The sequence below is a fragment of the Neodiprion pinetum genome, chromosome 3, assembly GCF_021155775.2.
Source record: "Neodiprion pinetum isolate iyNeoPine1 chromosome 3, iyNeoPine1.2, whole genome shotgun sequence".
Lineage (NCBI taxonomy): Eukaryota > Metazoa > Arthropoda > Insecta > Hymenoptera > Diprionidae > Neodiprion > Neodiprion pinetum.
In genome coordinates this window covers 38,950,312-38,970,278 of record NC_060234.1, presented here as the reverse complement: position 1 = coordinate 38,970,278, position 19,967 = coordinate 38,950,312, and the positions used below count along the sequence as shown (strand labels likewise).

At 39.5% G+C, this 19,967-nt stretch overlaps 2 protein-coding genes across 5 annotated transcripts in view; one reads left to right on the top strand and one right to left on the bottom strand.

Moving 5' to 3' along the window:
• Positions 1 to 18,600, top strand: part of mv (lysosomal-trafficking regulator mauve) — a 26,912-nt gene extending 8,312 nt beyond the window's left edge. The window contains exons 2-36 of one of the 4 annotated variants that reach the window (XM_046618395.2): positions 1,473 to 1,633; positions 3,355 to 3,440; positions 5,056 to 7,724; positions 7,821 to 7,886; positions 8,173 to 8,327; positions 8,423 to 8,664; positions 8,740 to 8,909; positions 9,112 to 9,630; positions 9,766 to 9,870; positions 9,975 to 10,284; positions 10,373 to 10,527; positions 10,601 to 10,822; positions 10,903 to 11,099; positions 11,212 to 11,661; positions 11,756 to 12,070; positions 12,142 to 12,258; positions 12,339 to 12,539; positions 12,625 to 12,885; positions 12,978 to 13,350; positions 13,460 to 13,893; positions 14,004 to 14,239; positions 14,352 to 14,686; positions 14,761 to 14,978; positions 15,080 to 15,241; positions 15,331 to 15,575; positions 15,715 to 15,781; positions 15,861 to 16,011; positions 16,101 to 16,241; positions 16,380 to 16,597; positions 16,669 to 16,855; positions 16,923 to 17,087; positions 17,168 to 17,304; positions 17,390 to 17,628; positions 17,769 to 18,050; positions 18,129 to 18,600. In XM_046618395.2, the coding sequence (XP_046474351.1) occupies positions 1,559 to 1,633; positions 3,355 to 3,440; positions 5,056 to 7,724; positions 7,821 to 7,886; positions 8,173 to 8,327; positions 8,423 to 8,664; positions 8,740 to 8,909; positions 9,112 to 9,630; positions 9,766 to 9,870; positions 9,975 to 10,284; positions 10,373 to 10,527; positions 10,601 to 10,822; positions 10,903 to 11,099; positions 11,212 to 11,661; positions 11,756 to 12,070; positions 12,142 to 12,258; positions 12,339 to 12,539; positions 12,625 to 12,885; positions 12,978 to 13,350; positions 13,460 to 13,893; positions 14,004 to 14,239; positions 14,352 to 14,686; positions 14,761 to 14,978; positions 15,080 to 15,241; positions 15,331 to 15,575; positions 15,715 to 15,781; positions 15,861 to 16,011; positions 16,101 to 16,241; positions 16,380 to 16,597; positions 16,669 to 16,855; positions 16,923 to 17,087; positions 17,168 to 17,304; positions 17,390 to 17,628; positions 17,769 to 18,050; positions 18,129 to 18,330 (10,107 nt within the window). In that variant the 5' untranslated portion in view covers positions 1,473 to 1,558 and the 3' untranslated portion in view covers positions 18,331 to 18,600. Of the gene's footprint in view, positions 1 to 1,165; positions 1,634 to 3,354; positions 3,441 to 5,055; positions 7,725 to 7,820; positions 7,887 to 8,172; positions 8,328 to 8,422; positions 8,665 to 8,739; positions 8,910 to 9,111; positions 9,631 to 9,765; positions 9,871 to 9,974; positions 10,285 to 10,372; positions 10,528 to 10,600; positions 10,823 to 10,902; positions 11,100 to 11,211; positions 11,662 to 11,755; positions 12,071 to 12,141; positions 12,259 to 12,338; positions 12,540 to 12,624; positions 12,886 to 12,977; positions 13,351 to 13,459; positions 13,894 to 14,003; positions 14,240 to 14,351; positions 14,687 to 14,760; positions 14,979 to 15,079; positions 15,242 to 15,330; positions 15,576 to 15,714; positions 15,782 to 15,860; positions 16,012 to 16,100; positions 16,242 to 16,379; positions 16,598 to 16,668; positions 16,856 to 16,922; positions 17,088 to 17,167; positions 17,305 to 17,389; positions 17,647 to 17,768; positions 18,051 to 18,128 lie in introns of those variants that run through there. The other 3 variants (XM_046618392.2, XM_046618394.2, XM_046618396.2) reach the window with 3 other exon arrangements.
• On the bottom strand, positions 18,541 to 19,967 carry LOC124215255 (ankyrin repeat domain-containing protein 49). The gene is made up of 3 exons (XM_046618408.1): positions 19,420 to 19,967; positions 19,108 to 19,268; positions 18,541 to 19,008 (listed from the first exon to the last, which is right to left on the bottom strand). Exons 1-3 carry the CDS (start codon positions 19,574 to 19,576, stop codon positions 18,673 to 18,675), a joined length of 654 nt encoding a protein of 217 aa, XP_046474364.1. The 5' UTR covers positions 19,577 to 19,967; the 3' UTR covers positions 18,541 to 18,672.

Below are 19,967 nucleotides of genomic sequence, written 5' to 3'. Positions count from 1 at the left end.
TAAACACGAAGGGTGACGTTGGTGGAAAAGTCTTGAGCCGATAAAGAGATAAAACTGTGACGATAAATAATAACGTGCTGCAACGCCGAGAGTTGGGGAATTTTTACATAAAATACGTTACTTTACGTTGCGACCGTATAACATTAATATCGTTGCATAAATTAACCCGTTTTTTTGTGTTTCATTGTGACAACAAAGACGCATTGAACTGCCGATTCTAACGAGGATGTTCAGGAAACACATCGTTACTTCGCCCTTCAGCGATGTACAAAATTTAGTTAATCATGATAACCAAAAAACAGTCTTATTTTGAAAAGCCAACTCCTTTAAAACTATTCTAAAATCGCGCGATAGTCATTTTTTCCCTCATGTTTCGCTCGGTTAACGTTCCAAACTTCAGTCTTATCGATTATACCGTTTATACTTGTCGCGTCTCCATGTCGGTGGTTTTGAGCTCACCGGAAGTTCGCCAGAAGAGCCCAATTATATATTTTATACCGGGTTTTCCCGATAATATTTAGTCGCAGACTTTCTCAGGAGTGCGACAGCCGTTATTTACATCGTGGGATGTACAACTACAATAGAATTGTGTGTGTCATGAAAGTTTGTTCAGTCTCGTTGGTCGCCTCCAATTCTGTTTGCCGGCTTACTCAACCCCCAGCATACTTTGGCTTATTTTTACTTGGACGATATTTACTTTGACCGAGAATTAGCTTGAAATCTCACGAGTGTACATTGTTCTTGTCTCTCACATAAATATCGCGATAGCGGTTAAACAACATTAGCGTGTGTTATATATGTTGTGCACAATATCTGTCCGCGTTCATTCATATATATTATATTACATTACAATACGTTATTATACGTACAAAGTTATTTATCTGCAGGGTGAGTGTAATATGGCGCGGGGTTACTGCTCTCCGTTAGTGGCTGGAAACACTCGAGAGGCTTCTCTCGCTTCTGCAGCGGAGAGAAACTGTTTGCAGGGTGTATGTATGCATAAGTGTGAGGCTTTACACCACAGCCATATATCTAGGTACATATTATCGAGTGTGCAGTGTCTTTTCGTCACTGATGAACAACGGCCTGTAGCGTGTTGTTATATACACGTTCCCGGGACGTTATATAAGCCAATATACGTGCGGCAATCGGTCACAACACGTCGAATCGTGTCCGGCTAACAATAAGAACCGTCAGGGTTTCGACACCCGCGTTTCCGCCTCCGAGTCGCGAGTCCGAAAAGGAGTTCCTTGGGGGGTTGGACGTATTCGGGACGCCGATATTGACGCTTTTATTCGACGATATCGGGCCCGAGACGGGAATTCATTATACAAAAAGGAAAGGAAAGATATCGAAGCTGCACCGATGCGGTCGAGGTGAACGTGATATCGGTGCATCGGTGTCGCTTGCATTTATACTCGTATATACGTATGTTCGCCTACCTACTATGATGGACCTTTCGTGTAACGCAGTTTCTCACTTATGAGGACGACCGTCACTTGATCCCCACTCGAGGAAGGAGACGATATCCGCTGAAGAAGAGCCCCAGAGTGTGGCAATGACGACTGGGCTGCCCAATAGGCTGCAGCTTTTATGGGACTACTTCATACACGCCGAACACCAGAGTTACGAGGTGAGACGACATGTCTGTACGTAGAAACGCGATTTTTACGCAACTAACTTGAGACGTTCAGTGAAATTGACACCGAGTGTGCGGGTAGGCGTGAAAATCCGTCGCGTGGGATGCAATTTTTATCGCGAATATTCTCGCGGTATGAAAAACCCAGGAGTCTGTAATACACTGTTTATTATTAGTCAATGCGATTACCGCGGATAATTTTTTCCTGTTCATTTTCAATTGTTCGACAAGGTTTCGAGTAGGTAAAAATTATACAATTTTATACCTGTGGATACAAACTTGACGCGCAGAAACTTGAATCAGTTTATAAAGAATGTGCGGTTTTAACGAGGTAAAATATTGGATAAGTGAATTCAAAGTTATCGAACAAAATGACCGACATGGCCGTCCTCGGCATGCTTGAAATAAGGGTTCGGACGGTATTACTTTAGCACGAGAAAAACTGACGGCAAAAATAGTTTGGTTTCAACTTAACTATCGAAATAATATCTTTAATTCCGGTTACTCGAGTGTATATAAAATTAAATCTTACAGGGTATAAAATTACTCTGAAGACGTTTTCTCTCGTATATATCACGGTTTACTCTTTGAAATTTAGAATTTGATGGGTTTTTTTTTTTTTGAGTAATTTTCTTCTTCCCAAATTGTGGGGGTGGGCTAGTGTAATAATCTTTAAAAATGAATGTAAACGTTTTATTCAGGGACCGCGTGACGAATCGACTGCGGGTGAATTACTGCGACGCGTTCCCTCTTAGCTCCAACCGTTTGTTTATTGCTTGTATGCTAAGGTGACACGTGAAATTAAATCCATATGGATGAAGCTTACGGCTTAGCCTGGCTGGAGACGATATACTGATGTTAAAATGTCGCTGGTTTATATACGCGTAGATATACAGATACAGTGAAGCACCGGAGGTGCATTTTCAATCACGCTTCTTTAGGGTTAGTCGAGTTCTACGAGTCGTGTAACTTCTCGTGGGCTGTATTTTTGGAGCACGTTGAAATTCAACCGATCTCGCCATATTAATTTACGAAGAAAATCTAATGCTGCAAATTTTACCGACGGAACGGAGTTCATTCACATTCCACGTTAATTTGTCATTCTTTGACACAACGGGTACACGCAAAAATGATAAGAATTTTCAAACCAAGATCTCAACTCCGCGTACTAAAGATGTTTTCCATATATATCAATTACATAACGTTCTCGTCTACGTCAAACGAGAAGCTTGATAATTTCACTTTTTCTATACAACAATATATTATCTCCGTTTAAATATCATCTCACATATATGAACATACTTTCGACATTGTATACAGGGTGTTCCCCGCATTTCGATACGGAGTAAAATCACTATACTTAAAATAACATTGCTCGATTTCTTTCTCTTTTTTTTTCATAAACAGAATCATAATTTATAAATGCCACATTTCGTTGCAGAGGAATTTTTTTGCATATTTCGAATTCTGTACGTTGCAAAATTTGTTCGTCATTTTTGTCTCTTCGTGCCTAGTTTCGAGTTTGTAGTTATATTCCTGTGACAAACGTAAATCGATTTGAAAATTCAACTGTAATTGCATGCACGGATTGTAATCTGATACAACGTCACCCGCAAGCGGTGTGATAATTATTACACAAAAACGCGACGGCAGACTGATTCGTTATTTTGGCAATAATAACCCAGGTGATTAACGGCTCGACATTTGCTTTACAGAAATCTGAGTGGCTTGATATATTCTTGGCAGAGTTACTCGTCCAAGTCAAAGACGGCCGCGATGTCAAAGATGCACTCTCCTTCTGGTAAGAATTCTTATCAGTCAATTCGTTGCATGTTTAATTAGTGAGCGAGGAATCGATGTCGTTAAAACTATAAGCCTACAAATTAATAATCGCAAAAGACCCGACAAAATTTATCGCGCATGCAGCATAACATTATAATAATTATGTTCTGTGGAATGAAAATACTTCGTCAATTTCTGTCCATTGTCATCCACATGTAGGCACAGCGTAACACTAATTCTATCTACGGCAAATATCTCTCATAATGCTATATAATAATTATGCAATTAATTATTTACGCGGAGTATAATTACTGAATCGAAAACTTCCATATACATATAATATAGGTGCATAGATACGTGTTATCAGAATGTATAGTTGGGACGGTTTATAACAGTTTTTATCGTGTATTTTGCTACATAATATGTGTGTAAATGATTATATATTTTACAACGAACCTTACGCGATCTTCGCACATGTTATAATCACAGATTTTTCTCGTCTATCGCGTTTACCGTGCTTCGAATAACGGATATAACGTTATACTCTATGCAAATGCTAATTAGGTATAGAAAGTGTGAAACTAGTTCCGTATACAGTAACTTGTCGTTATTATAGAAACGTGCAGCATAGATTACGCGGACCGTGGATAGCATCATTAATCACATTTATTATTCCTCGCGCATCCTTCACAATTAAATGTAATTAAAATCTTTCTTGCCTTATGATAATGCTCTCGATGTGGCTGCAGCTTATCAGTAGTTCATTTATAATGCAATGTGTAAATAATAATAAGTTTCGCAGCGGAATCACACACTTTTACAATTCAGTTCATATGTTATGTTTTCATAGTTCTTCGTCTATTCAACCTCTTGTCAATTATAGGAATATTTGCGAATTGTGAGTGCTGTTTATTCCCCTTAATTTTAACTCTGCAAAGTCACACATATAGATAATTTTTGCACAATTTCGTGCAGAGTGTGTTTTATGAAGCTGAGCAATTCTCCGATTGTTTAATCAGTTGTTCCTTTTTTTTCAAAGCTTTCCTCTCTTAAATTCATACTGTAAATTATTCAGCGGAATTCTGCCATAAACTAATAATTAATCGAAAAAATTCGTGCCTATCGAGACTTATTTGCTCGAGATTGTGCAGACAAATTATATAATGCGTGGAGTTTTTGAAATTTATTTTTTTAACGCCCCTGCAACTACACACAAGCAATTAAAAAGTGATACATAAAACTTACTAATTAAGTCTTATGTTATTTATATTCGCATAAAGATAAATTAGTCGAAGTTTAATGAATTGACCGACGCTATGCATTGCGATATCACATTATTTAGATTTTCAATGGCAATAACGTTATATCTTTGTTCGTGTAATTCAATCCCATGACAGTTACACATGTAGGTATCATTTATTCAAGGGTCACAATCAATAACACATAATTTATGCATGATAAAAAATTATAATTATACTTTATACGATGTTCGTATGCGATTAATTGTCGACAAATAAAACTTCGAGCACGACCTCAGCTTGATACGGATTGCAATCACTCTTTGTTGTCTACTTTAAAAATCGAGGGATGCACGTCGTTATAACAAAAACATAATTTCCTTGAATAAATTTTAGTTCAGGAGGCGGAGGTGGAGTCGCGACTCTTGTCGCCTGCGAATTGTTATCCGACGTTCACATGCTCTGCGCATTTCGTACAGAAGGCGGAGAGCTCAAGGGTCTCAGAAAGTACTTAGTGCGTGGTAAAGGGTGGCGATGTTTAGCTGCGTTGCACCTGCTAGGTGTACGAGGACTTTCTTGTGGGAGGGAATTGGTTGCGTTACTTGTTGCACTGTACCCAGTGGCGTTTCAAGAAAGTGATGGTGCAATACCGAAGAATCCCTACATAAAGTTCCACTGCAACAACGACATCGTTGACACTGTGAATATAATACCAAACAAAAAACAGAAACATTTCAAAACGAAGAACAATTCGGAGAGCCATGCGCAACGGAAGAAAGTTAGGAAGCATAGCATGGGGGCGAAGACGTTGTCCCAACAAAAAACCGAGACCAAAGCTTCCATCGAGAATATCAGCAGTGAATCGGAAATGCTTACAGATGGAATTGACCAAGCAAGATCATTGACTTTGAAGATACGATTGAATCCAATGGATTTCGAATATTTCACATCTGTCGTGAGAAGTGACGAGGAAGAAAAATGGGACACTCCCCTTTATCAGCTACCATCCCGCCCGGTCAAACGAACCCCTAAATATTTTATCGACGAGCGCATAGAAGCCATCTTCAACACTTTCATCAGTCCTTTTGACACCAGTTTACTCATCATCCAGCTTCTCCAAGGGTTGAGGGACTACGATACTCCCGCTGAACAAACGCCCGCTGTTCAGGTCCTAAAATTTGCTCTGGATACTCTCTGGTCTCTGCAGTTCGGGATCGACGGTGCAAATTTAACCGGCACCGAATCTGCCTCTTTGAAAGCAGCCGCCGCAAGGTTGATGCTCACAGCACTTGAGCGCGTACTCAGAGCAGATGAGCCGACAACTGCCGTTATCCACAACGGCTTGTTACCTATGACCCTGAGGTTGTTGGAGGATGCTTGTAGCAGGCCGGTATCAGTTATGTTGCCTGAGGAGGGCTCGCTTCTTCAGGAATTCATTTTCGCCACTACTTACGGAATCATTACGTTTTTGTACTGCCTGCTTCATCAGCGAGGAACTACCGAAAAGTTGAAGGGGTTTTTGGAATTGTTTCAACTGTTTACCGAAAGCCAAGATGGTAAAATTGTCGAAAGAACAATCTTGACCATCGTTGGTCTACCGAGTGTTGATCAACAGAGGTCCGTGACAAGAGCACGGAAGGTTATTGACATGGTCGGTGCCTTGATAAGTGCCTTAAAACGCGTCAGGACGGAACTGTGTCACATGGGACAGTGCCGCAAAAACAAACACAAATCGTGTGTAGATAAAGTTGAAAATCATCACCACTTCGATATTCTAGGGATTGCATACATCGAACGAATCGTTGGCTCGATCACCAAACGAAGCTGCTGCATTTCAACTTTGTTCATGACACTGACATCTTTGTTAAAAGAGTCTCACTTATTTCCGGAAGACTTGCAAGTCAGACTGTTAAAAGTTGCGGCTGCCGCTGGTACGTGTTGTTGCTGTCCTCCAAAGGCCATTTTATCAAGCATCGTTACTTTCTTGAAGAAACGGAATTCTCTCACATATGCGCCAGCTGTTGCCCTGCTGGAACGCACTCTGTTCAAAGAACTTGGGGCATACCCAGGACTGGATGTGTGCAACACTTGCAGTAAGCCGACAAACTATTCTTGGGATTTCCTGGAACTTTACACCGAACTTCTGGTACCGGACGATCCGAAAATGTGTTACGTCATTATGGCACACTTGCTGAAAGTTACGCCAAACTCGGGCTTTTTTGTACGCCAAGAGTTGCTCTTCAAAGTATTTTATCCAACTTTTCAAATGGCTCTGAAATGGTACGAAACCGAAAACAACAATGTGATGTCGAAGTTCCTGATTCAATCCTGCTTATCAGCTATCGCTAGTTTGATAGTCAATGCACCTATGTGCGAGAGATTCACAGAAATCAATGGACTGGATAAAGTTCTGAAAATTTTACTCGACCCTGCTTTTACTAGGAACGTATGCGCTCTTTTGGAAGTTTCCGTCATAATGGAAATTTGGAAAATTAGTTGCGAAGATCCTGCGGATGTCGACGATCCAGATAGACCAGCGCTTGTTTCACTGCTCCACTTCCTTGATAAAGAAACGAAGAATTTACTTGATATTTTGGAAAACTATACGACATCCAATGACATTATGGAAGACAAAAGCGACGTGATAGTCGGAGCGAATGATGTCAATCCTTTGTCGATTAATGGTGAAAAGGCTGATGAAGTTGAAGAAGCGATGATTCGTATGTCGCATGAGACTGATGTATGTAAGTTAGAATTAGTTAATAACTCGCAAGTTTATTGTGCCACGAAAAAGACTGAAACGAACATCAAGACTGATTGTGAGGATTCGTCGAATTTGATAATAACTGACTTATCTTCACGAGTTGTTGGAAAAGTACGTGTGCATGATTCTACTTATTTAAAGAACAGTTTGAATCAAGCCAGTGCGGTATGGAGGGCTGCAGCGGGAGTGGCATTGTGCAGTCCATTATTTCGAACGGAGCTTTCAAATCATCCTGGGTCTCAACTGTGCATTGAATTATTCAAGAAACTGGCAGTTTGCATTGCATCTGATGAAATAAAAGGTGAGTCGAGGAGCAACAATAACACCGCATAATTGTATTAAAATTCACGAACGACGTAGTCATGATTGTAAAACAAGTTGATGTAATTATTTTCAGAAACTGGTAAATCAGTACACAGATTAATGGAAGCCTTGATAACGTGTTGCCTGACATCTCGATTGGGTAAGTTTATTTTAAACGACGAATCGACGTTACACTGTGATGTAAAACCATCTTTACAATATCAATATCACAGCCTGCAGCTGTGGATTAAAATGAATGTATAATCTTTACAATTGAATACCTTGCAATGAAAATATAGTTCAGTTCTCGAACGCACGTCGCACGAACCGTACCGTCCGATCCGCGTATTTTTCAACAAATTTATTCTGTGTAGTTTGCACTTGAAAATTTTGTTTCTACTTGTATGCTTGCGTTCTCATTATATTTGAAATGGGTTGTGGCATAGCTGGATGTGACTTGATCAAAGAACTAAGAAGATCATTAATAGACACTGGGATCAAATTAGGACATGGAATAGCAATGCTGGTTGAAGTGTTACTGAGAGTTGCAATGCTGAAACCCACCCCGGAACAGACAATGCCGCAACAAATTCGGCCAAGGGTAAGCCAATTTCTGAATAATTAAGATTGTAGTTTTTGAAAGATAATTTCACGCATCTTTGGTCAGAGTGGGATGTTGGATATACATTTTTCCAGCTCCCTACAATGACACTCGATCCATTACCGGATGTTGGTGTAGATGACAGTAGCACCGGAGAATACGTAACTGCGGATGATGGCTATGATGCAGACATTGAAGTACCAGGAAGAACTCCGCAACAGTCAACTCCGAAAAAGGCGAACCCTTTAGGCCCCATTGTCGAAGCAAGAGGGTATGCCACAGCACATCCAGCACTATGCTCTTTGGCAGTGGATTTGTTGATCCATTTCAGTGAACAGTGAGTCGTATTTTGAAGAGCTCATCTATTGAACCAGGCGAGGAACTATTCGTTAATCAAATTTAATTTTAACAGAGGTATGGAAGGTGAAAGGGGTGTGATACTAACGGGTGGTTTGAGACGGGTTGCAATAACATGCAGAGAAAGCGTTTCAAGCTGCGCTGCTCTCGCAGCTTCGGGAGCGATAACAAGAATACTTAACGGCTTCAAAGAATCACTGACTAGTAGAACGTCACAATGTCAAGGTAACGAAATACATCTTATCAATAAATAGAGGATTAATTAATGATGAATGATAACTCTTTTACAGTTCAATAGATTTCATTCATTTTCATTCTTTGATGAAAATTTTTTCGTAGAAACAAACATTTCCATTGAGTGTTTTTTTTTTTCTTTTTAATGAATTCTCAAAGACTGAATCACATTTCTTTGTCTCTTTCATTGCAGACTTACAACACGCTGTACTCGAAGTGTTTACATTATTGGCAACTCAATCGATTACTCCTATGGAGCTAATCTCTTATCTATCGCTATTCAAAGTCCAATCACCACCATTGTCGCCCTTACTCGAACCTCTCTTTCGATTAGTTCTTGCCGCCAGACCTCAGCCTAATTTTATTTTAGCATTTCCCATACCTGCAGAAGTAACAGCTATGCCGAAAATTCACAATGAAGATGCTAAAAATTTAGAGAAAGCTGAGAATTTAGTGAGCAATTTCAGGAAAGGACACTTGTCTTCCGGAATTTGTAGTCCATGGTCTGTACATGCGGTATGCTTACCTGTTGGACGTGAACTAACTTGGTCAGTCTGGTTACATGGCTTTTCTGCATCCATGTGGCTCAGAGTAGAAAGAGGCTCATCAAGTATAAACAGAAGTGTGGTTATACCTACATCTCCACTGCTGGGATCTGGAAGCGAAAGTCTTTCAGATTGGGGGATTTTGTCAGATAATTGGAGTCGAGAAGGTGATTCTCATTATCATAAAATGGTCGAAACGAATTATCCAATACCTACGGAATCTTTGATGATAATAGGTGCTACCTAAAATCTCGCTGGAATTATTTAAGACTAAATGAATAGTTTTTTCCTCGGATTTACAGTTGTGGCAGGATCTACCTCACCACCTACTCCAACATCGATTATTCACCTGATGTCAATTGGCTATGAATCATTAGTGCTGGAAACTTGGCTTGACCTTCGATCTGGTAGGCAACAAGATTACATTACCTACGGCATCAAGATGTTGAATGCATTACCAAATATATTTTGCCTTATTGATATAATATGATATTAACATCATTTCGTACAGATAAACTCATTTTGCGGCTAACCCGACCTGACGATAAAACGAATCGTACCATTTCGGAAACGTCTATAACAGGCACGTTTCCATCAGGACGATGGCATCATTTGGCATTGAACTGTAAAGATACTGTATTGAACAAACGTAGCGCGGTAGTTGAAGTAGTGCTGTGGATAGATGGGTGGAGAGAAGTGCGAGCACAACTGCCATTCGATGGCTTGTTAGTTAGAAAACCTGGAACAACTTGCATTTTACTAGGTCAAATTGGACCAAACGGAAACGGAGCTTGGTATCTTGGAAATTTGATGATATTCAGGTACACTGCACAGATTGATCTAGTCGCAATTCACATAAATTTGTGGCGGCACCATTGGACTGCACCATCTTCAACACATTCATTTCAGGTATCCAGTATTCACTAGAGACAGAGCTTTGTACTTTGCTAGCCTTGGACCAAATTACACCAGTCTAGCCGAATGCACACTCAATACAGCAAAACCTGATTTTGCACCACTGATAGCATCTGGGGCACTGAACGGTGTTAGAGAATTCAAATTTGGTAAGCAAAACCAAACTTGTAGTACCGGATCAATTTTTGCTAGGACATGTTTAAATTTCCAATTCATTTTCAGAGGGAGGTAAATTTGATACAAGTAGGAGAAAATCGTATGGTGGTACGTATCTAAGACATGCAGTTGAAACTAAAATATCTGACACAGAAATTAACTGGGATGCAGTTATGGACGCCACTAATTCTCATTTGGAAGAATTGCAAGATAACTTACTGTTGAGCTATGAAGCTCAAAATCCTATCATTGTGCATTTGTATCCACAAGCCATTGCCAGTTCTGAAGGTAAGCTGTACAGAGATTGTTGCAACGCAGAATGTCTCATTTACAATATTTCATATGGCTCTTTTCTTTTCATGTCACAGCTGTCGTTGGTAATCTATTTCCTGGCCAGCCTGGATTCAGAATTATATCAGCACCAGAGCATAGAGTTTCACAACAACCACCACTCTCTGTAGCACCAATTGTAATGACTCGTCTGGAATGTCAGCAATACAGAGGACTCATACCAGCTGCGAGCCTTGTTGGGGGAATACCCATTTTTCTGTACTTATTCGCGAGGGTTCGTTATTTTTTCCTTACAAAGCCAGGCAGGATAACCATTGTTAACCTTGTCTTTATGCAATAGTGCCGATTTTGTAATAGACACTTTATAATGGTCGACTTAATTACAGGTGGTCGAGTTAAATTCTACAGAGGAAGAACAGGCTTTGGCCTTGTCCACTGTTTTGCACTTAGCTCGCAGTGATTCAGAACTGTTGAATCAATATCGATCAGAAGATGGGCCTTCTCTTCTTCTCCGCGTTTTGGAATCACGACGTTGCCATGCAGGAAAGCATATCCTCAAAGCAATGCTAGATGCGGCGTGCGACAGTCCAATTCTGATAAAAGATATTGCAAGTGGAAATCATGCGATATTTCAAAATTGTGAAGCTGTGATAACAGATCCGGAATTGATCAATGGAGCCCTCAGTGCCTGGCGGGCATGGGCTAAATATGACACATTAAATTTTCTGCTACAAGCATTATTGGTCTTGTTAAGAGATCAGCATTCTCAAAGAGAATTTAATGCCACGCAATTGAATAGAGTTGATATTGTCAACACACTTTTAACTTTATGCAAGGTAAGATTCCCTTTTTACTCCAGTAAAATGTAAAATTGACTGCACCATGCATTAACATATAAATCTTAATTCCTGGCAATTTCATCATCTGCAGGAACACTTCATGTATGAAGATCTAGGTGCTTCTTTGGATACAACAGTAGGTACTGCCATCGTTGAATTAGTGCAAGCATTAATGGGAGCGCCACCAGAATTACCGCGTTTAATTGCCATCACAGACTATTTAGTATTGGTACACCAGGCTTCAGAAACATACGTAACACACGCAAAACACAATATCTACTTCCTGCTTCCACCACTGGACGAAAAAAAAACTCCCATGAGAGTGAGCTGCACTGTTAGTTCATCCGATGAATCCATTAACACGGTTGATGCTGGCAAGTTGAATAAGGCTCTGGCTAACATTCAAGTAAGAGTCTCGAAATCAGAATACATCCCACCACGCTTGACAAGTTTTATTGAAAATATTTACCTTGACAGATTCAGAAGGGTAGACCATCAAGAAAAAGAGAACATACGAATGGTCCACAGAGACAGCCCAGTGCAGGTGAAGACTCTGGAATTGCAGCCAGCGATGGATCTACTACTCAACTTCCTGTACGTATGGTTTTGATTTCCAAAGTTCTCAGTGAATACAAATACAGATGAGACTCGTCATGAAAAATTTCTGTTTAAAGTTTAAGCAGTTCGTATGGACGGATGAAAGGAGAGCCTGTCAAGGAATGGTTTGTGAAGGATTGCTTCTACTGCTGCGGGATGCATTGAGGATGCTACCAGACAATCAAGTTGGTTCAGTATTGAAACACGTGTTGAAACCTGAATTGTTACTTGTATTAGCTAACAATCCTGATGCCAGAGTTCGTACTGCACTATTAAAGGTACACTGCTATTTACATTATTTTCATTTTTAATGGAATCTCGTATTTATTCTCAATAAGCACATGTATGATTGCCGTTCAACAGCTAATTCAGACTTATCTTGAGCGTGCTAGCGACGAGGAAGTTAACAAGTTTATAAAGCAAAAGTACTTCATGCATTTGGCCAACCAAATCTCCTTGTATCCCGGCAGTGAGTCTCTGGTTATGGCTTTAGAAAGCTTAGCTTTATGTGGTCCAGCAACAGCAGGAATGCCTCCGTTGTTAGCTATGATTTTAAAAGCCTCTGGTACCGACCCAAATATTGCGAGACCCATGGTGTCTTTTGTTACCGATATGGTCACTAAGGTAAGATAAATGATTTTTATGAATTTTAATATACACTTGAAACAGCATATCTGTGAATTTTATAATTCGGGTGTTTCGTGTGTTTCCAACAGAACCCAAATGCACTGCGAGCGCTTTTGGAAATGGGTTTAGCTGAATCGATAATAAGGGCGTTGATCAGTGCTGCACATCGAGGCAGTTCTACATCACTGCTTCACGATTTTCATGTTCTACTTGTTGCTATTGCAACAAAATTACTGGAATTACCTGGCACTCATCACATGCAAGCCGTTGTAGATTTGCATTTAATACTCACTCACGTTGAATTGAGAGAACGATCTGAGTGTGGCATCGGTACTATATGTGTATCTGTTGCTAGAGATGCGCAGGTGGCACTATTCGATGGAGAATTAGACACATTGACTGCCAGAGTTTCCTCTCATCACGGCTTCCGTTTACGCAGTACTGCATCGTACCTTGCATCAGGTACATCTAATACTTTTTCTATTATTTCGAAGAATAACCAATGATTGTTACATCGAGTTTCTTGCAATGAAATGGTGTAAGATCCCAACTACCTTGCTTGTCTTTTCAGTTTTGACCACTTCAAGCGAACAAAGTGACCACGGATCACGTTCCTCAAGTTACGGCAGTTTACAAGGCACTTCAAATACCGTTGTTCGCGAAGCTGGTAAAGGAGAGCTGAGCGAGCGTCTTCGTGCGATCCTGATTCGTGCAGTAGAATTCATTACAACAGCGGATCAGTCACCATCGGCGACTGAATCAGAACTCACCCGGCGATTGTTTGCAACACTTTTACATGGACTAGCAACTCCGAAGGAGAGAAAAAATCCTTGGGGGGGTACCTGGTCATCTAGACCAATTTTAAGAAAAAATACTGCTAGAATTATGGTGTGGTTGTTAGGACCACACCAAAGCAATAACATGAGGGTTTATGCTGTCAGATCCTTGATGGAGGAACCAAACCTCAAAGAAATCTTGACCTCGCTATTGGAAGTACATCCACAGGTAGTCATGAAATGATATTAAAACTGCGCAAGCAACAATGCTATCGAATCAAAATATCGAAGCATCTTTTCAACTCGTGTAATCTAAACTGCACACTGTTTATACCACAGATCGAACATAAATTCACTGTATTTCTGTGGGATCTTTTACAACGGCGTGATGAAATGCCTAGTGCTGATGCCAGAGTGTGCGCTGAGCTTAGAGAAGCTTTGAGTATATGGAATCTCACAAAAAGTATCGATCAAGCTACACCAGGCTTATGGAATGAAGAGCTAACTATGCTCAGACGAGAGTTGATGAGAGACCGTGATTTGTGGATGGAAAACAATGTGTCTGCAATACACAGGCAAGTATTGTTGCACTGGATTTATGAAGCATTTATATACCCACTAGGAAATATTCGAACTTTTTAGTTTTCTTTTTTTTTTTGATTTACCGTAATTGGTGTTTTTTCACAGAATTGGTAACAAATTCGATTCGCTGGCAAAGCAACTGATGGAGGGTGCAATGGCTCTGACAAGGACTGTTGTGAAAGAACAAAATTTAGAACGTAAAATACTTATCAACGAATTGAAACAGTCAAGCGCGATGAAAGCCCAAGCAATGGCCAGATGGCGGGACTTGGCTAAGCGGTTAACGCATGAAAGAGCACCTTGGCATTTTCCAGAAAATTATCCGAGAAGTTGGGAATTGGACCCCACAGAAGGTCCTGCAAGAATTAGAATAAGAATGCAAAGGTGTCATTTGAAAATGAATAAAAGATTTCTAATGCCTGAATGTCAAGACAAACTAGGTATGTCGACTTTAATGAAACTATGTACATTATCGTTTAATTATCCCCATGTTCATTTTCTCACTCAAATGTAGCCAAAATGGAAGAACCTCTGGCTTATTTGCTGACAACAGATCGCCAAGATGTAAACTCAACTACTCTAATCGAAAAACTACACACAACAGAAAGAATTCGCAAAACTGCGCAAGCCAAAGTAGTTACACCTGGGGCAGAATTACGCGGGGAGGCTCTTATAGGGGAAAGCTGCCTCTATTTTGTCCCTGAAAATCCTGACATACCTTTGCACATCGATGTAAGTAAATTCCAAAATAAATTCTCTTTCTTTTCTATTTTTTCATAATATTTTATACAAATTTTCTTCACCCTCGATTCATGTTATTATTCATATTTTAGGTTGCGTTAGGTGGTTTAGATCTCACTATGGCAGGTGGTACAGCCTGGCGACTAGAAGATATTCGTGAATTACACAAACGGAGATATCAATTACAAGAGCGAGCAATTGAGATATTCATCGTTACTGGAAGAACTTACTTATTGGCATTCAACTCTTCCAAGGTATTAATTTTAAAAAATTTCGGTTAGTTATCTTATGGAAGTGCTAAACCATACAAAATGCTGAAATGATAATTATAATAATGATATAGGAAAGAGATGAGTTTGTAGCAGAATTATCTGCCTGCAATTTGCCAAGGAGAATACCTGGGGATGATTTGAGAGAGGCACTAGCTTTGTGGCGTAGTGGTGTATTAACCAACTGGGAATACATTACTCGCTTAAATAAACTTGCTGGCCGATCTTACAATGACTTGATGCAGTATCCAGTATTTCCTTTTGTCTTATCGGATTACTTCAGTGAAAAAATTGATTTGGATGATCCGAAAATCTATAGGTGAGTATCTAATTGACTCGATATGCAATATGGAAATCAAGAGAATATCTTCCCAGCTCTAAGCCACATTTTTTTATTAGGTATTCGAATCTTGGAGAAAATTATTAGTTTGCCACATTAACGTGAAGATTTTTTTCAGAAATTTCAAACGACCGATGGCTGTACAAGATAAAAAAAACGAACAATACTATATCAATAACTACAATGTGCGTATATTTTCCATAAATTATATGAACATCAAACCTTGAGAACCATCATCATACGTAACCCATACTTATGTTTCAGTATCTCAAACAAGCTCTTATGGAAGGACTGAATCTCATAGCTCTGAATCAAGAACCATTTCATTATGGATCACACTACAGCAATTCGGGAACTGTTCTACATTTTTTGGTCCGGCTTCCACCATTCACAAGCATGTTCCTGTCATATCAAGGTGAGTTTATTATGAATTCATTAAGGATTTTCACTAATATAAGTTCAACGTGGAAAAGACTGGTAGATATATTATATACTTTGATGTAGATAACAACTTTGATATTCCTGATCGAACCTTTCACGCCCTGGCTACTACATGGAGATTAACAAGCTGCGATTCTACAACAGATGTGAAAGAACTTATCCCTGAATTCTTTTATTTGCCCGAGTTTCTACTTAATTCGGAAGGTATATGTTTTGTTACCTATACTGCATATTTTTTTTACTAGATGTTTTGCAATTCTTCAATGTGGTAATTTTTATATTACAAACGTCTAAGAATAACGAAAACATATGCATACGACCTGTTTAATATTTTCATTGTAGGATTCAATTTTGGTGTACGTCAAAATGGTAACACAGTTGGTGATGTAGAACTACCACCATGGTGTGGTGGTGATGCTCGCCTTTTCATACTAGCGCACAGGGCTGCATTGGAAGCTGAGCTTGTTAGGGAAGTCTTACCATTTTGGATAGATCTTGTTTTCGGATTTCGACAAACTGGACGACCTGCAGTGGAAGCTATTAACGTCTTTCATCCAGCTGTAAGTTTGCAGGTCTTTTTTTTGTAACATACCTTGACCCAATTACAGTTGAGTAAAAAACATTATTTCAGACATACTACGGATTCAATGTCGAGCAAATAGCAGATCCCTTGGAACGCCAAGCATGGGAAACTATGGTGCGAACTTACGGACAAACGCCTGCACAGTTGTTCAGAACTGCACATCCTTTAGCAATTCAAAATCTCGGGACATCTTCACCATCTGCCAGTATTCCCCCAGTTATACAAGGAGTTACAGGTATAATGAAACGAAAGTTCTAGCTACTCTTGTGTCAACATCTTTGTTATTTCAATTTTTCTTAAAGGGATAAAGTGGGGCAACTACGTTGGTGCCCCAGGCAATGAGCCTGTTCTATGCTGGAAGCATAAACACAGGTCTCCGTTTGTCTACCTAGTTCCACTCTCAACCGGTGATGTTTTTGGACTGCCAAATTTGACAGTTTTATTACTTGGCTACAGTAAGGAGAAAGGTCTGCCCATACAAGCTTTCTCGACTATTTTTCAAAATATAACCCTATCGTTGTGCATACTGATAACCAATGTTCAATAGGTGCCAATATGTTGAGCAGCGCATCAGTACTAGGAGCTGCATTAGCATCATGGACTGGTACTGATGGAATTGCAAGACTGAAATCCAAGAAAGAACAGCCACCGAGACCTTTATTGAGATCATCTGGTTTAGATCCGGTGAGAGGATTTCGTAAAATGATTCACCAACGAATAACTAAATTTAGAAGATTGAAAATAAGTAATATTCATCATTTTCTTTCAGATAACTATTTTGGCATCAGTTCCCGACTGTGGGCAGCTTTGGGCAGGTCATTTATCTGGTAGAATTAGTGTATATAGTTATTCAGTGGGAACTACTGGTAAAATACAGTTCAGCTTGTCGCCAGCATCATCTTTATTGGCACACAGATGTGCGGTAACTGCGATTGCATTGTCAAGAGCATTCAGTATAGCAGTGTCAAGTGACAACGAAGGTGTTGTTGTTATTTGGGATTTGAATAGGTCAGATACTTATTACCTGCAAGTATCGAAGCCTTTATTTATTAATTTTTTTACTGCTTCACTATTTCGTGAAAACCATTTTACCAAGGGGAAGTTTATTGTAACACATCCGTCTAATTAAAATGGTTTTTTTAATGCAGCCTGTCATACGTCAGATCTATACAGTCGGAGCACTGTTATCCGGTTAGTTTGCTGTCGATTAGCGAAACATTGGGGGACATAGCGATTGTGTTCAATGTTTTGACTATAAACGAGGATGCTGTAAACAGCAATACTTCGGAATTGAGCGTCTATACAATAAACGCACGTCCAGTTGGTACGATAGTATCCAGAAGGCGAATGACGGCGTTATGCTACAGCAATGCTCCTGAAGGTGTTTCAGTCAATGTCATTGCAACAGGTTTAGATAACGGAGTAATACGGTAGGCCTATTCTCAACTAATATTCCAGGAATTCTATCAGCAATAGTAAATCCAACACATGACTCGTCATTTCTTTAGACTGTGGAGCAGCTGGGACCTACGATTAGTCAGAGAAATTGTAAATAGTGGTACAGGATACGGTGCTATAATCGCATTAGCATGGGCTTTGGATCAGCACCATTTATATGCAGCAGCTGAAGATTCTACAGTTTTAATTTGGGAAGGCATACGCCGCCTGAGTAATGGAACACCAAAATTCGTGAACTTATCCTCACTTTAGGTTCCTTTCAAGTTAGTTCTAGCGTGCTTAGAGAATGAATAAAATATTTTTTTTATGATGCTATAATAATCCCCGAGTGTAAATACTGATATTATCTGTTTAGGTCTATAGTCACTGTATCCCAGTTTTAGTTGTGAAGTGTGAATGGAATATATGTATGACAGAAAGATTTTTGTCGAACTGGTCTGCTATGTAATTTGAGAAGCAACATACATGGTTATACATTTATTAGATTTTTTTAATAAAATTTTTGTAACATGTCAAAATACACTTCCAATGTTTTGTAAAAATTTTGCTGTCGCAATATCTCCAAAGAACAAACTTATAGAATCTAAATTGATCTCAAATATTATTGAGACAAGGTTCTATCATTTCAAATAAAGGATAATATTTTCCAGTACGTCTTGCGATCTGCTCCGCATTATCGCCACTGGAATTCACTAAATGTGGATTAGTATTGTAATGCAGAAGTAGCAGCTGCAGTGCTGGAGAATTGTGAGAACTTGCACTTGCCAAATGAAGAGGCGTTTGATCTCCTTTTGATTTAGCATTTATATCAGCTCCATTAGCTATCAGCACAGCTGCGCAATCAACATGATTCCAACAACACGCGGAATGCAGCGGCTCCCAGCCATCATTGGTCTTAGCATCAATTTTTGCTCCAGTTTCAAGCAAGTACTATTGAAAAGTAAAATGTAAATGTAAAAGTGACAACATTTTGTCGAACTGTATATTTAAAGAACCTTTGATTGATGTTTATCAGTTCTTTCTACAAACCTCGACAACATCTACGTGATTTCCGTAGCAGGCTCTGTGAAGAGGAGTATAACCATCATGGTCTGTGGCATGGATTAAACTAGGATCTCTGATAACCAGCTGTCTGATCATTTCTAAATCACCTTTTTCAGCTGCTTCTAGGATGGCTTTACTGTCTGGTTCTGTGCAACAGGATTTTAGATGTTTCGAGCTTTCATGAGGGTAATTTATGCGGATATTTTTTTCCAGTTTAAATCGAATTTACCATAAAAAATTGTAAATTTGTTTATGGCAAAAAAAAATTTATCCTCAGAGAACAGTACATTTTCTAACCTCTCGCGTTTCGGTCCTCTTCAATACCGTCATCGTCATCTTCCCAGGCACTTACTTGCATTCGCTCACTGCGTGGCTGACTCAAAATTTTGTCGCGAATTGCCTCCAAATCCGTAATCTGGTCGTCCTCTTCTTCGGATGACATTTTTACAACCATTAACAGTTTCGCAAAATACAGTTGGCAGACGATTCCGTTTTAAATACTGGGGGGAATATTTGAAACAGCATTGAGATTAGAAGTAGTATTAACAGTTCGGAAAAATAAGATACATGGGCACCCGAGATAGAAATAAGCCAGAAGAAAGTCTCTTCAAGGCAGGAAAAGCATAAATATTGTAAGGAAAACGCTTTAAACAGAATTTAATTTTTACGGCTTGCACATGTGCGTAGGGTTTTCTTATAAAGTTGTGAAATTTAGGGAAAAACATCCGAAGAGCTTGCCCTTTGTTTGAAAACCCTTCTTCTTCTCACGCACGTGTGCACAAATCTTTTTTGGACGCCGAACTATCCCGAGTTGCGGAGTTATACGCGGGTCTCACTTCGTTACC

Bases quoted from the DNA above. Each gene is read 5' to 3' on its own strand.
- LOC124215255 (XM_046618408.1), bottom strand. From the start codon at position 19,576: ATGGTTGTAAAAATGTCATCCGAAGAAGAGGACGACCAGATTACGGAT. The intron at 19,269-19,419 runs GTTAGAAAATGT...CCTGTTGCACAG, and splicing joins AGAGGACCGAAACGCGAGAG to AACCAGACAGTAAAGCCATC. The intron at 19,009-19,107 runs GTTTGTAGAAAG...ACTTTTCAATAG, and splicing joins ATCACGTAGATGTTGTCGAG to TACTTGCTTGAAACTGGAGC.